The sequence below is a fragment of the Balearica regulorum genome, chromosome 3 (genome assembly GCF_011004875.1).
Source record: "Balearica regulorum gibbericeps isolate bBalReg1 chromosome 3, bBalReg1.pri, whole genome shotgun sequence".
In the NCBI taxonomy this organism is placed as follows: Eukaryota; Metazoa; Chordata; class Aves; order Gruiformes; family Gruidae; genus Balearica; species Balearica regulorum.
In genome coordinates, this window is record NC_046186.1 from 16549493 (window position 1) to 16561878 (window position 12386).

Genomic DNA, 12386 nt, shown 5'->3' on the forward strand with positions numbered 1-12386 from the left:
GCTTCCCAAGTTTTCCTTAGCTGTTTTTTATCAGCAAGTGTTTTCACACAGGGATTTTTCTTTGTTCTTTATATTGAATATACCCACTCATTCTGGACTTTGACTTTCTTAGATTACTTCATCCACTCTGTTCTGACTATTTTTCTTTCTTTCTTCCAGAAGATGAAGCAACTTTTTACTTTTGTCAATTTTTCTTCTTTGTCAGGAGAAAATCCCCTCTGGACACTCTCACAGAGTATTATAGGTTAAGGATATTTTTTACATCATTCTTAGATTTATGGTCCTGCTAGCAAGTGACTTGGAAGGAGCCTGAGACGCTGATCAAACGGCACTGTATTCTCATTACCATTGAAATACTTCCCTAAAGGCAGTAAGGCTGCAGCCTACTCACATGCTGTTCTTTTACACAAATTCAGCTGCTGACCTCTAAAGGAAATTCTCAAGGACACTCAATCTGAAGTATTAAGATTTCATTTTGTTCAAAACATGGAAGGTTTAAATGTGAATAAGGATACTGAAAGTTAAGTAAATAAGCCAAGACAGGTGTAAGGAAGAGAAACATTTAGAAAAAATGAGTACAGTGTGACACAGGACAAAGTAAATTCTTTCATCTGGTGTATAGAGGGAGAAAAAAATCATTGCTTCAGCTTGGGAAAAATGAAAGCAAATACCACAGACCTGTCTAGTGGATGAAGGAATATCAGTGATGACATAAACAATGGAAAGAGTTTTAAAGGACTGCTTTTAGGGGAGAAAAAGAATCTGTCTTAAGATTCACTGCTAATTCTCTGCAGAATATTTTGCAAGGCGTGCTGCGTAACTAGGGTGGCTAGGTTAGATACCCTCTGAGTGATAGCTGCACAGATGGGATGTAATGTAAAATGTTAAAAAAAAAAAAAAGAGAGAAAATTGCAGATAAACTAGGATGACCAAAAAAATGGATGTGATAGCATTGCATCCTTTATATTTTTCTGAGTTGCTATCATTGAATTGTCTGTCCTTGATGGTTTTTTTCTTCTATTTTTGTCTAAGCAATTAGCTCTATAACCACTGATCCCATTTGTGCTCATCCAAGCATTGTCCTTAGTATGGAGTTTGATATTCCTCGAATTCTTAGAAGAAATTTTAAAATTAAGAGCTGGTATCTTTTTCTCATAACCTATAGCTGATATGGTTCTGTGATCATAATGACTGATCATAAGTCTGTGTTGTGAGCTAACTTGTTTGTTTAATAAGGATTTTTACATATTAGAATTTTATGAAGAAAATATTTAAGTATGTTTTCTGCTGGCCTGATTCAGTGATAAGTAGTCAGCATAAAAATAATTAATTCAAGTAATGTACTGAAAATTGGAAAGACTGTAGTGGCATGTACAATTTGGTGAGGCTGGCATGTTTGTCTTTGATTTGATTTATCCAAGTTATGGAATGATGGTCTGTGACCAATATAATTAAGTACCTTAATACCTTCACTATGCATTTAATGGCTAGGTGTTCTTTTTTTTTTTTCCTCTAATCATATAATGTTCTACCTGAGGAAACAGTTTATGACTTATATAAAACTGGGTGTTTCTTTCAACATGTTCCTGACTCAGCACGGCTCCGAGCCCAGCTTTTAAAGCAGTGGTGCGTACTATGAATTTCTTTATAGACCAACAGTCTGTGCATTTCTTAGCACAGGAAAGCTGCAAAATTTACTCATGATTGTAAAAAAAAAAAAAAAGGCGCCTTGTCTCAAATCCATCCACATTTCATTTTTTCCTTTTGCTCACTTATGCTTACACATGAAAACCTGTAAAACTTTGCTTTCTTTACTTACTGCTTAAGTTCCTTACATGGTAACTTAAAAGGAATCCATAAAAGGAAAGTTTTTATCTGTGTGCTAAGAGCTCTTTTGATTTTACTGATGTCCCTTTAAAAGGTTTGTTATTGAGGTTAGAGCATGTCAGAATTAAAAACCACAGTAGTAGTACTTTATGAAGTATGACAGTCAATGTATATGTCTGCAGAGGTGGCCAAGAAAGTCAACAAAAGCCAACAAAAGCATAGTTGACATTCCGAGGTATTGCTGAAGTAAAACAGCAGGAAAAGTCCTGAAAAACTGCTCTCTTTATAATGAGGAAAAAAGAAGTGCCTGGGCAACCTTTTTGTTTGGTTTTTTACTGTAGGGTAGGGGTTGCTTTTAATAACGTTGTTAATGTAGCCCTTGAATCAATTTGTTGAAGATGGTTTAAAAAAACCCAAAAAACAGCACAACAGCCAACCCAGCTGTTGTGTTTGTGTGTCAGTGTATGCAATTCACTATCATTTGAGGTCTGCACACTTGCAGATAAATATAGCCATACCTGCATTTATTCAGTAAAATTGCAACCCCACAGCATTTTGCTAATATCTCCTCATTTTAATTTTTCTCCTGACTGAAGCAGTATCTAGGCAGTCATGCTAAATAATTGCTGGGTAGTAGCCATATTTCTCCGGTTCACTTTCAAAGGGGAGAAAAATGGGACTTCACTTGAACGTAGAAATCCCACCACAATGTCAGTGACTGATCTTCTGCCATAGTTAGCTCTAAGGCTTAGCTTGTCTTCCCGATTCGCACAGATGGAACAAGTTTTTACATGTACTCAATGAAAAATATACTACAGAAAAAAATACAATCAAAGTACCTAGTCATGAGAAATAAAGTAATTCTTGACGGTAATTTTTCATTGTTAATCTGAAAAGTCTTTGTTACATAAAATGGCTCATTAACCAAAATTCAGCGAACTTCAGAGACTTCACGCATCGGCCCTAGTCCGTGAGCCCTTCATCCATAGTAAATGCCATTGGCTTTGGTGGCTGCTAATCGTCTGTATTTTTATGATGACTTATTTTCCACTTTAAGACTTGTACAAAAATGTCTCTTAGCCCTCTTCAGAGAGATCTAATAAGGTACTAATAGCAGCATCTCAGATTGCAGAAACTGAGTTCGTTTATAGTGAGGCGAATGTTTTCCGAGCACATCGCAGAGTAAATTTGATCATGCAAGCCACGTCATATTCTCAGTCGGCACTAACTACTCGTAGGACCCACGTTTAGAAGAAGGACGAGCCATGTTAGGAGTCCCAGGTGCCTTTAGGGACGCTGGCTGACACCAGCACCATCCCTGCCTGCCTCACCCCTGTGCTGGGGGCTATGCTGGAACAAGGTGTATTTCCAGTCCTCAGTCTTCCAGTTTACAACCCGACTTAGCGAAGTCAGCAAGGGTGATGTTAAATACCAGCTCGTAACCTGGAGCAACTGGGGCACGTCCATGTGTCTTGCCTTTGTAGGGGCTTTAACTTCCTGTGGAGGAGAACTGAAAGCAGTATCGGTTTTGGCCACAACAGCTGCTTCCTCCTCCTCCGTAGCAATGCTGGAGGTTGGTGCCCAAGGGAGAGGCTCTACACCAGCTTGCTTGCAGAAACAAACTCACGAGCACCATGAGCTTGAAGGCCTATGCTCACGTGGAGCTCCTCTCTGGGGTCAGGGTCTGTCTTATTTATCCCACGCACTTCTTTGCGTTGGTCTTTTATTTAGAAAACTATTCGCTTTAGACTGTTGCGGGCACGGTGTCCAAAAAGTCATTTGTATTTGGACTAAGTAGTTTGCCTCTATCAGTGAAGTGGTTCATTTGGTGGTGAATTCATTCTGATTTATAGTCAAGATTATTTTCTTCCCTCAAAAGTGTTTCCAATTCAGAAGTGGTAAGATTTCAAGAAAACTGGATATATCTACCCTTATTTTTTTTGTTTGTGTATGTATCTATTACTGCAGCTGAATATTCCTGGCTTTTTCTAAAATTTCATAGAAACTACAGCAATAGAAGGGTGTGGTTTCTTTCTCAGCCAGACTTCTGTTGCTTTTTTAGCAGAAAAAACAATGAACTTTACATAATGTTTAAAAATGTTTCTACTGAAAGCAGTATCTGGAGGGAATGATTTGAACTTGTGTTTCTTTTCTGTTTACTGAATGTTTATTTTTTAGAGTTATGGCATTTCAAGGTTTCAGAGAAATTGAGATTAGTTTTGACTGCATTATCAGCCTTTATTATAGGAAAAAGATGGCAAGAATAGGAACTAATGTTAATTATTCTCTGCAGGAAAACTCTTGGAGATCGTTTAAAGCTTGAAGAAAAACTTGGCACGCTCAATGTGTCTGATACCACAGTAGGCAGCAAACAGGCAACATTCAAATTAAAGAAGGTGAGCTATATATATAATTTTTAAGATAATGCACAAGTAACTTTAGTTTTTGCATGAAAGAACAGGAACTTTAAAACCGTCAAACAAATGTCCCTCTTCATTTCTTTATAAGCTGCCAACTCTTCTGCTTCTTGCCAAGAGAATGAAAGCCTCCGGTAGTACTCTGAGTGTTTATACCCTTATAACTCAGGCAGCACTCATAAAATCTTGTGTTCCGGTGGAAAATACTGGCTTCTATCTTTTAATAGTTTATTTGCAGACATACCATCAGAAGCTTGTGACCTTACCTGACTTCTGTGCCAGGACTGATCAGATCTTGGTCTGCAGGTCCAAATGCGGTCAGGATGCTGTAGGTGACAGGCTTGCTCTTGGTTGGTAATGTTGCTAGGTCTCAGCATGTTACAAACAGAGCGCCTAACCACCTTTGTCACTGAACTTGTGTAACACAGATCACAAGAACGAGCTCTGGTCCTGTTCTGCTTGCCAAATTCCATTTGAAGTGTGTGATTGACTGCTGGCTATCTACCTTTCCCAAAGGGTTTTGATTTCCCCTCGTAAGGAATTTTGTAGCTGGCAGACAGGTGATTACTCTGTAGTGTGGGCAGAACTAAATGCATGTGTGCATCTGCTACTGCTGTAGAACACTTCTAGCAAAAAAAAAAAAAAAAAAAATCTTTAAAATTGCTTTAGAACTGAGGAAAGGACACATTATAAAAGCTGAGGACCCATATTAATTGATACTTGAATTTGCAAAATGTACTTCAGATTAAACTGGTTTTCTTCAGATAAGCCTCTTTGCTATAATACATTTCTCCTTACCAGTGGTCAAATATGATTCTCACCTGTAAAAACTGCTGTCACAAGAATGGCTAAGTAGTAATTTTATTGTTGCATTGGGTATGCCTGAAAAAAAAAAACAAATAGTGAGATTTATTGGACTATTTCTACCTTACTTGTTTTACCTGATTAGTGTCTGCAGATATCCTTTTTCATCTGTTTTTTATTCCTGTATTGCTGGAATTTAAAATGCGTTGACTGTGGAATAAGTCACGGATTCCTCTGCAGTGCTGTGTAGGATAACCATCTGGGGATTTTACCAACTGCTGTAACTGATATATCGGTGTCTTGCAGCTAATTAAATGGGCTTTGCAGGGCTTTGAAAGCACAGTCTTTTTTTAATAGTAGCTTTAAATTAGTGGTGAACAATGAACTGTCCCCTTTCACTAATAGTTTTGTGAAAATTTGGGAGTAAGGTGGAAGAAGACAGATACGGCAGTGGTTCAGAATGCCATTTTTACCTGATTCCATCAGATGTGCTATAGCTTTGAGGGGGTTTTTTAAATTACATTGCTGCTAACCTATATGGATTTTTTTCTCTGAGTGTCAACTGATGTCATTTTATTGAAATACTTACGTGGTGTTCATTTGCATTAAAAAGATATTTTTTTTTTAAGTCTAATTAAAAGAAAAATAATGCATCTACAGCAGAAATCTTGTCTCCTATCGACAGAAAAGCAAAATAAGACTTACAAGTCTTCTCTGAAATAAACAGACCCTGTGTGTATATTCTGAAGCCCTAGGGAAGGGAGAGCTAGGAAGAAGTAGTCACGCTATGCAGTATGCTGTGTCTCTACACTCCTTGTCAGAGGATGAAGAGATGAAGTTGGCAAGCTAAAAAAGGGATTTTAGTGTTACTCTGATCATCAGCTTCTGCACCCCTTTCCATAAACTGCAGGTGTATTTAGGAGTGGGTAGAAAGATTTAGTGTGGGAGAGAATTGTGCTTCCATAGGATTGGTATCACTTGACTTTGTAAGTCAGTAGAATTGAGACTGAACTTGGCTGCTACAGTTGTGGTATGTTAGCAGCCTCCCAAATGCCCAGCAACAACTGTCAGATCCGGTGAAGAAATTGTTCGTCATTGATATTTCACAGTTTAGTTTTCAGGGGATTTTAGTATGGTTCCTACAGTGTGGCATCCTGTTTTCCAATTTCAGCATGCTTTATTATAGCAAATAGATATAACAAAATAGCAGGGTTTCTAAAAGACCCAAGTACTTACACTACTAGGGAGGCATAGAGGAATTTTTTTAAAAAGAACCCAAAACTTCAAATGCAAATCAAGATCATTCATTTTCAGTATACGAGCAGTAGCAGTCAACACTATATTAAATAAGATTTCTCAAGACTGTTTCAGACAAAATCTGGAAACAAAGAGAAACTACTTACATTGTCACAGTGTGGGTTTCTTGTTTCCCTATTTGCAGTGGAAACCAAAGTCAATAAATTTCAACAACATCTAAAGACCACTAGCTTTTATTACCATGATACTGGTATGGGCTTATTGCTAGGTTTGGTAAATTGGGTCATATCTCACCTCAGCCAAAATGTTGTCTGTGGTACTTTAATGGGAGATTCTGGAAGAGATGGGCTGATGTATGGACACTGCTGATTGCAGAATTAGATGCAGTGTGGATACAGCTGCGTAACCAGTAACTCTGTCACACTGTTAATGCATTTATCCAGTGCTGCCATTGAAATTGCTCTAATTCCTGGAGTATTTTATAGCATGGACAGTTGCCTGAGCTTGGCTAGTTCAAGTCTGCTAGTTCTAATTTATGCTTAGCTTGAAGACAAGCCTTAGTCTTCCAAAGAAAATAGTAGTGTATGGCTGTAAGAGCCGTTTCATCTATGTGGCATGTAAATGAAATCCTTTCAGCGTGTTTTTGATGAAGAGGAAAAACATTCATAGAGCATGTGCCACAGGAGCAGAGATTTTAAATTATTTTCATGTGGAAAGTCTTTCTAGAATTGCATACAGCATGTTAAACACTTTTTCAAGTACCTTTAAGAACACTATTTAGAAAACTTGTATGTTTCAGCAAATTTAATTAAGTGTTCTGTCTTTTTAAAATGCATTTGTGCAAATATTAGATGTTGTAATATTAGTTAACTAAAGTAGACCCTAAATAGCCTCAAATTGTGCTTTACCTTCTTAAGGGCATTAAAACATAAATTCTGGAGTGTAAATTTACAGTCTGTTGTTAGAGATTGGTTTTCATCTGAAATACATGATTTTATTCACTGTTTTTCAATATCTTTGTCTTAAATGTTTGCTATGAATTATTTGGAATGGTAATGCCTAAGGATACCCAGAATCAACAGGTACGATATAAGACAAGATAGCATGGGACCATTTACAGTAACATTTCCAGATTTCCCAAATGGAATTCTGACTTGATGCGTATCACCTTATTCTTCAAGTATCTATATAAGTTTACAGGAACCTGAGTCTATTTTTATTTTAATATTCCAGACAGAGCAGCAGAAGAAACAGCAGGAAGCTGAGAAACAACATCGTCAAGAAAGGAAAACTCTTAGGCGTTCTGCTAGTCATCTCAAGAGCAAACGTGGAAGAGGACGACTGTTTCGTTGATTTATTTTATATCATTTTTTAAAGAAACTTCTTTTATCTCATTTTTCATTTGAAAAAGGGACCTTTTCAAATTGGGACACAGTACCAATGTATTTGTATTTTGATTCACTGATGAACGCAAAAACCAGAACTTGTTAAACCCTGTGTTAATTATTGAAAAGTTTATAAAAGTAAAAGTATTGACCAATGGACATTACAAGTATGGCGTGTTATAAATTCCAGTGTGAACTGTATTTGTGCAGAAATCACCAGCAACTGGTTATTGTGTAACCCTGGATGTTTTTTATATAAGAATTTATGTATACAATGAGGCTGCCTGTCTTTTATTTAACTTAAGATCTGTGGGTTTTGCTTTCTCAGATCTTTATTTGTGCTTAGATAGAAGATCAAGGGTAAGTTATTTAGTCTGAAAACTTATCTTTACAAGGGCACAACAAATTTTTCTTCTATGGTTTTTGAAGGATGACACACAATTGTGTTTTTCAAAAACTGACTTTGGCTTTGTTCTTGAGTTGCCTTAGTAGCCAGGAGGAGGTACGAATGGTGGTCATGAGGGCAATTGAGACTGCCTGATTTAGGTTCCTCTAAGTCACTCTGTAAGGAAACGTCTCTTGCCACACCAGTGCACAAAGGGGAATCTCACAAGGATAGTCTTATTAAGTTAAATTTTGTGAATATTGCCTTTACTCAAAATCCTTAGGACCAGGTTTAATATATTTCGATAAGCTAGCCATGGCTTAATGCAGATCAAGTGGTATGTGTTCACATAACAAGCACCTTAAGGCCATGCCAGTAGCTTCTGATTCTTTAAAAAGGGAAATGATTGATTCTTTTCTATGTCTTCTTTTTGATTCCCCATAGAATGCTTGTTGCTAACCGGGATACAGCATCTCTTCTTGATTTTTATCTTGCAAACCATCTTTTATTTTAGTAGTTCACTACTTAAGTAAGGAAATTAATTTTTACCTTTGATCCTAAAGGAGCTTTGCTTATTACTTTTTAAAAGGCTTTATAAATTGTCTTTTTGCAAAATCCAAGAAACTGTGAACTTTGGATCCAACAAGAATCAGTGAATCTCTCCATCACTGTAAATCTTTTAAGAGACTTGCAGGTTCTTAAGTGTCTTGCTTTATAAACCAGAGCTGATTAATCTAGACAGGTCTCCTGGACAGTATTTACTGTAGAATTTTTGCACTTATTTCAGTAAAAACTTTGGTTTCCCATAGCCAGATGCTTTTTTATTTTTTATTTATATGGTAGAATAATCAGTCACATGGTTAAATTTATGTTTTTCTCCCTGATTTAGTTTTAACTGCTTTAATTCCTTACTGCTGTTTTTAATTATATTATTTCCTTTAATTTAAAAATGCCTTTTGTACCTGGTATTTTCATCTTTAAAACATACACTGTAATCATCACCTCTCTGTCCTTGCATTCAACTAAAGGGTGAGTCTCTCAATACCTATTTTTTACCTCTAGCTGTCAAATTTCTGCATTGTCCATGAGCTTCTCATGCTTTCTATTTAACACAGAACTATCCAGAATTCCAACGTCAGTCTCACCCGTGCTGCATGTCAAGAAGTACCCTTATTACTTCTCTTTAGCCACTGAGAAAATTTAGTGCAGTTATGGTTGCTCCAGGATATGTCTCTCTTTCTGGAGTCTTTGTCTTTTGATAACATTCAAACCTTTGAAATCCAAGTGCAATGACAAGTTAAAATTTGTACTAGTGCAACATCTTTCCCCTGGAGCATTGTGTTATCTCTTAGAAATTACCTGCATGCAATTCAGGTGCATTCACTTCAGCTGCACGGCTGTACCAGACATGGAAAGATTAATGGTGGAAACTTGCTGCGATTCTGGTTGATACAGGGAGAATTGGGGATTAGGTGGACAGAACTGGCACTGTAAGAACAGAAATTTGGAGGAGTTTGCTCCTTCTCATGGTAGGCCTAAATCCCTTTTATGTTTGATCAAGAGGTAGACGTGCATTTATGGTTTAAAACATCCTTATTTGAGCAATAATTTTGTTGGCTGTCAAGAGCAGTAAAAAGAAATCTGGTTCACCTGCAGGACAGTAGTGAACAGGCTTTGAAATGGTTAACTTTCAGCTTAAAAAGCATGTCTCTTCTGTTTTGAGATTCTCATGACTGACACCCATTTTGGTGAGTGTATGCTTTGTTTTTCATGCACTTATAGAGTACCTTGTTATGATAATACTGATAATGTATTTAGGTTGGCGCCTGTATGATTAGAGGAATATACCTCATACTGCTAGAGAGAAGGCACATGCAAAATGCGCACTGTTTATTTCACATAAAGGATATTTGGGATATAATTTAAATGGTGCTTAAATGTACTAGGCATACATTACAACTGGTTGTGATGTGCTCCTCCAAGGAGGGAGACTGTACTGCCTTGTAAATTCATCTGCTTGTCTTTGCCCAGGAACAGCTGCCTTGTGGACGGTTCTTTGTTCAACAGTTTCTTCATTTGTGCACTGGATTGCTCAGGGCTTGCATGAGACCCTGGTGGAACAGGACATTGGTGAAGGTGAAGAAGAGGCAAAGCTCTCTGCGCTCTTCATCTTAGCTGTGACTGAATTTGTGCTCTACTAGATAACCAGTGGCTGATGTACATTTTGAAAGACTAGAGAGAATTAAACCAGGTCTGTAGTGCCAAAGGTGTTTATCCTGCTGCAGCCATATTCCTGAAGGAAGGACATGTCATTCTAATACAGGCAGAGGGATACCCAGCATGTCTCTAAAGCAGGAGGATAGTATATAATTTAAAAATTCATAAATTAATTGAATGAATATTTAATCTCAGGCTACTTTTTCCCACAAACCAGCAGCAGTTAGAACCAGTGATACCAGAAAAGTGGATTTCCTAGCCTTGATCTGACTATTCAAGGTTTGAAAGAGGTCGGTGTTCTTTGTGCTGCTCGCTTCAGTCAGAAGTGTTCAATGTTTGCATTTTGCAAATAGTGAGGCATGGCTCTCCAGGGTGTCCAGCTCTGGAACGCAGGTCAGCTATAGTTGAAGGGCTGTGCCAAGCTGCCTGGCACGCATTTGAGCCCAAGAGCTTTTTTGGTGAAATAGGGACGAAGAGTCCTTGCAAGCCTGGCCTTTGAGGCATCAGGGAGCAGCAAGAGTGGGCAGCTCTGTGGGGAAAGGCAGGCTGGGAGCTCGGGGTGACAAGGCAGGCAGGGGCAGTGACCCCCCTGACAGGAGGTGCAGTCCTGCAGTTATGGAACAAGAGCAGCAGTAGGGTGACAGCAGTGAGCTTCAACCAACAGACCAGACGGACGAGTCCGTAACGACAAGGCAGGTCCAAGGTCAAGCGAGCAGGTCAGGATCAGTGAGGTACTTGGGCAGGCGTGGACACGCCTGTGACATAGCGCTGGTGAGGACCAAGGGTGATGCAGCTGCCAAGCAGAGCGGGGGCAGGCCTTTGGCAAGGCTGCTCAGAGCTCTGTCTCACACATCTCTTCTCGTAGCAGTCTGGTCCCCAGTTGTTTGGCCATACTGTTACCAGAGCTGGCTTTCAGCACAGCCAGCCAAACCCTTGGCAAGGTCGGGGAGCCATAGCAGAGCCCCAAGGTCTGGCATAAACCGTGTTTAGATTCTTGAGATTGATAAAGCAGGTTAATGTCCTTGAACAGCTATTTGGGGGAAGATTTGAGAGCTTCAGTAGAAGCTGACATATTAATGCAACATCATTGCAATCAATTAACTTCATAATGCAACCAAAGCAGGCATTTCTTAGGTATTGACCTTTTTTTCAGTTAACAGCACTTCATTTTCCACCATAGGAATCAGTATTGATCCAGTATTGCCATTCCTTGAAGCTGGAACAGCTCCGTGGACCCCTTTTGACATTGAAGGTTCATACTCAAGGTTAAGTGTGATCAGATGCTGTAGCTTCATGGAAACCCTGATTGTTTCATATGTATGACGACTTAGTGGTGACAATCAGTTTAAAAACTCCTTATAAATTTACAGATAGTGGTTAAATATGAGTAAAATACTAGAGAAAGAAAAGACCTGGATCTGATCCAGGTCTGTCACCTATACTTCAGTAGGTATTCTCTTCAGTATTTTCTTACTCCACAAGTAATATAGTCTACTTCAGATAGGCTATTAGTCATTGAACAAACATTGAACCAAAATTATTTGTGTAATGTTCTTTCAAAAATGCTATTACCAAGCCAAGAAGCATGCTGTGTTCTTGTGGCTGTATAACTGTCTGAAATGGAGAGCATCCATCAGTTTATACAAAACAATGAATTTACTGTAGTGAAGTATGATTTAAAATATCCCCTGTATAAATAGCAGATGTGTGTAAAATGTATATACACACATTTTTATACTCATGGGGTTTGTTTATGTACAGAGCTTAAAGTAGGTATGATTTGACATTACCAGTTTCAGGAAGAAATGTGAGGGAGAGGGTACCAGTTTTCACATTACTCCATCTTGCTTTGCAGCAGCCTTTTACATTTGTGTTCTCCATGTTTCCAGATGGGAAAATGAGTAATGGACTTGAATTCCAGGAAGAAAGTACCAACTTTCAGATGCAGACCGACTGAAGCAATACAACAGCTTACCTGGGGAGGTTGTGCAATGTGCACCGAAAGACTTGCAATGTCAGATTAAACATCTGCAGGAACCCCACAGGTATAGTGAAGCCTGCCTTGAGAAGGAGGAGGAATGGATTAATGAACTT

At 38.4% G+C, this 12386-nt stretch overlaps 1 protein-coding gene across 1 annotated transcript in view; it reads left to right on the plus strand.

Moving 5' to 3' along the window:
- NOL10 (nucleolar protein 10) overlaps positions 1 to 7968 on the plus strand; it is a 46315-nt gene extending 38347 nt beyond the window's left edge. The window contains exons 20-21 of the mRNA XM_075750628.1: positions 4121 to 4223; positions 7539 to 7968. Coding sequence (XP_075606743.1) covers positions 4121 to 4223; positions 7539 to 7658 — 223 coding nt within the window. The 3' untranslated portion in view covers positions 7659 to 7968. The remainder of the gene's footprint in view (positions 1 to 4120; positions 4224 to 7538) is intronic.
- Positions 7969 to 12386: the final 4418 nt, after the last annotated feature.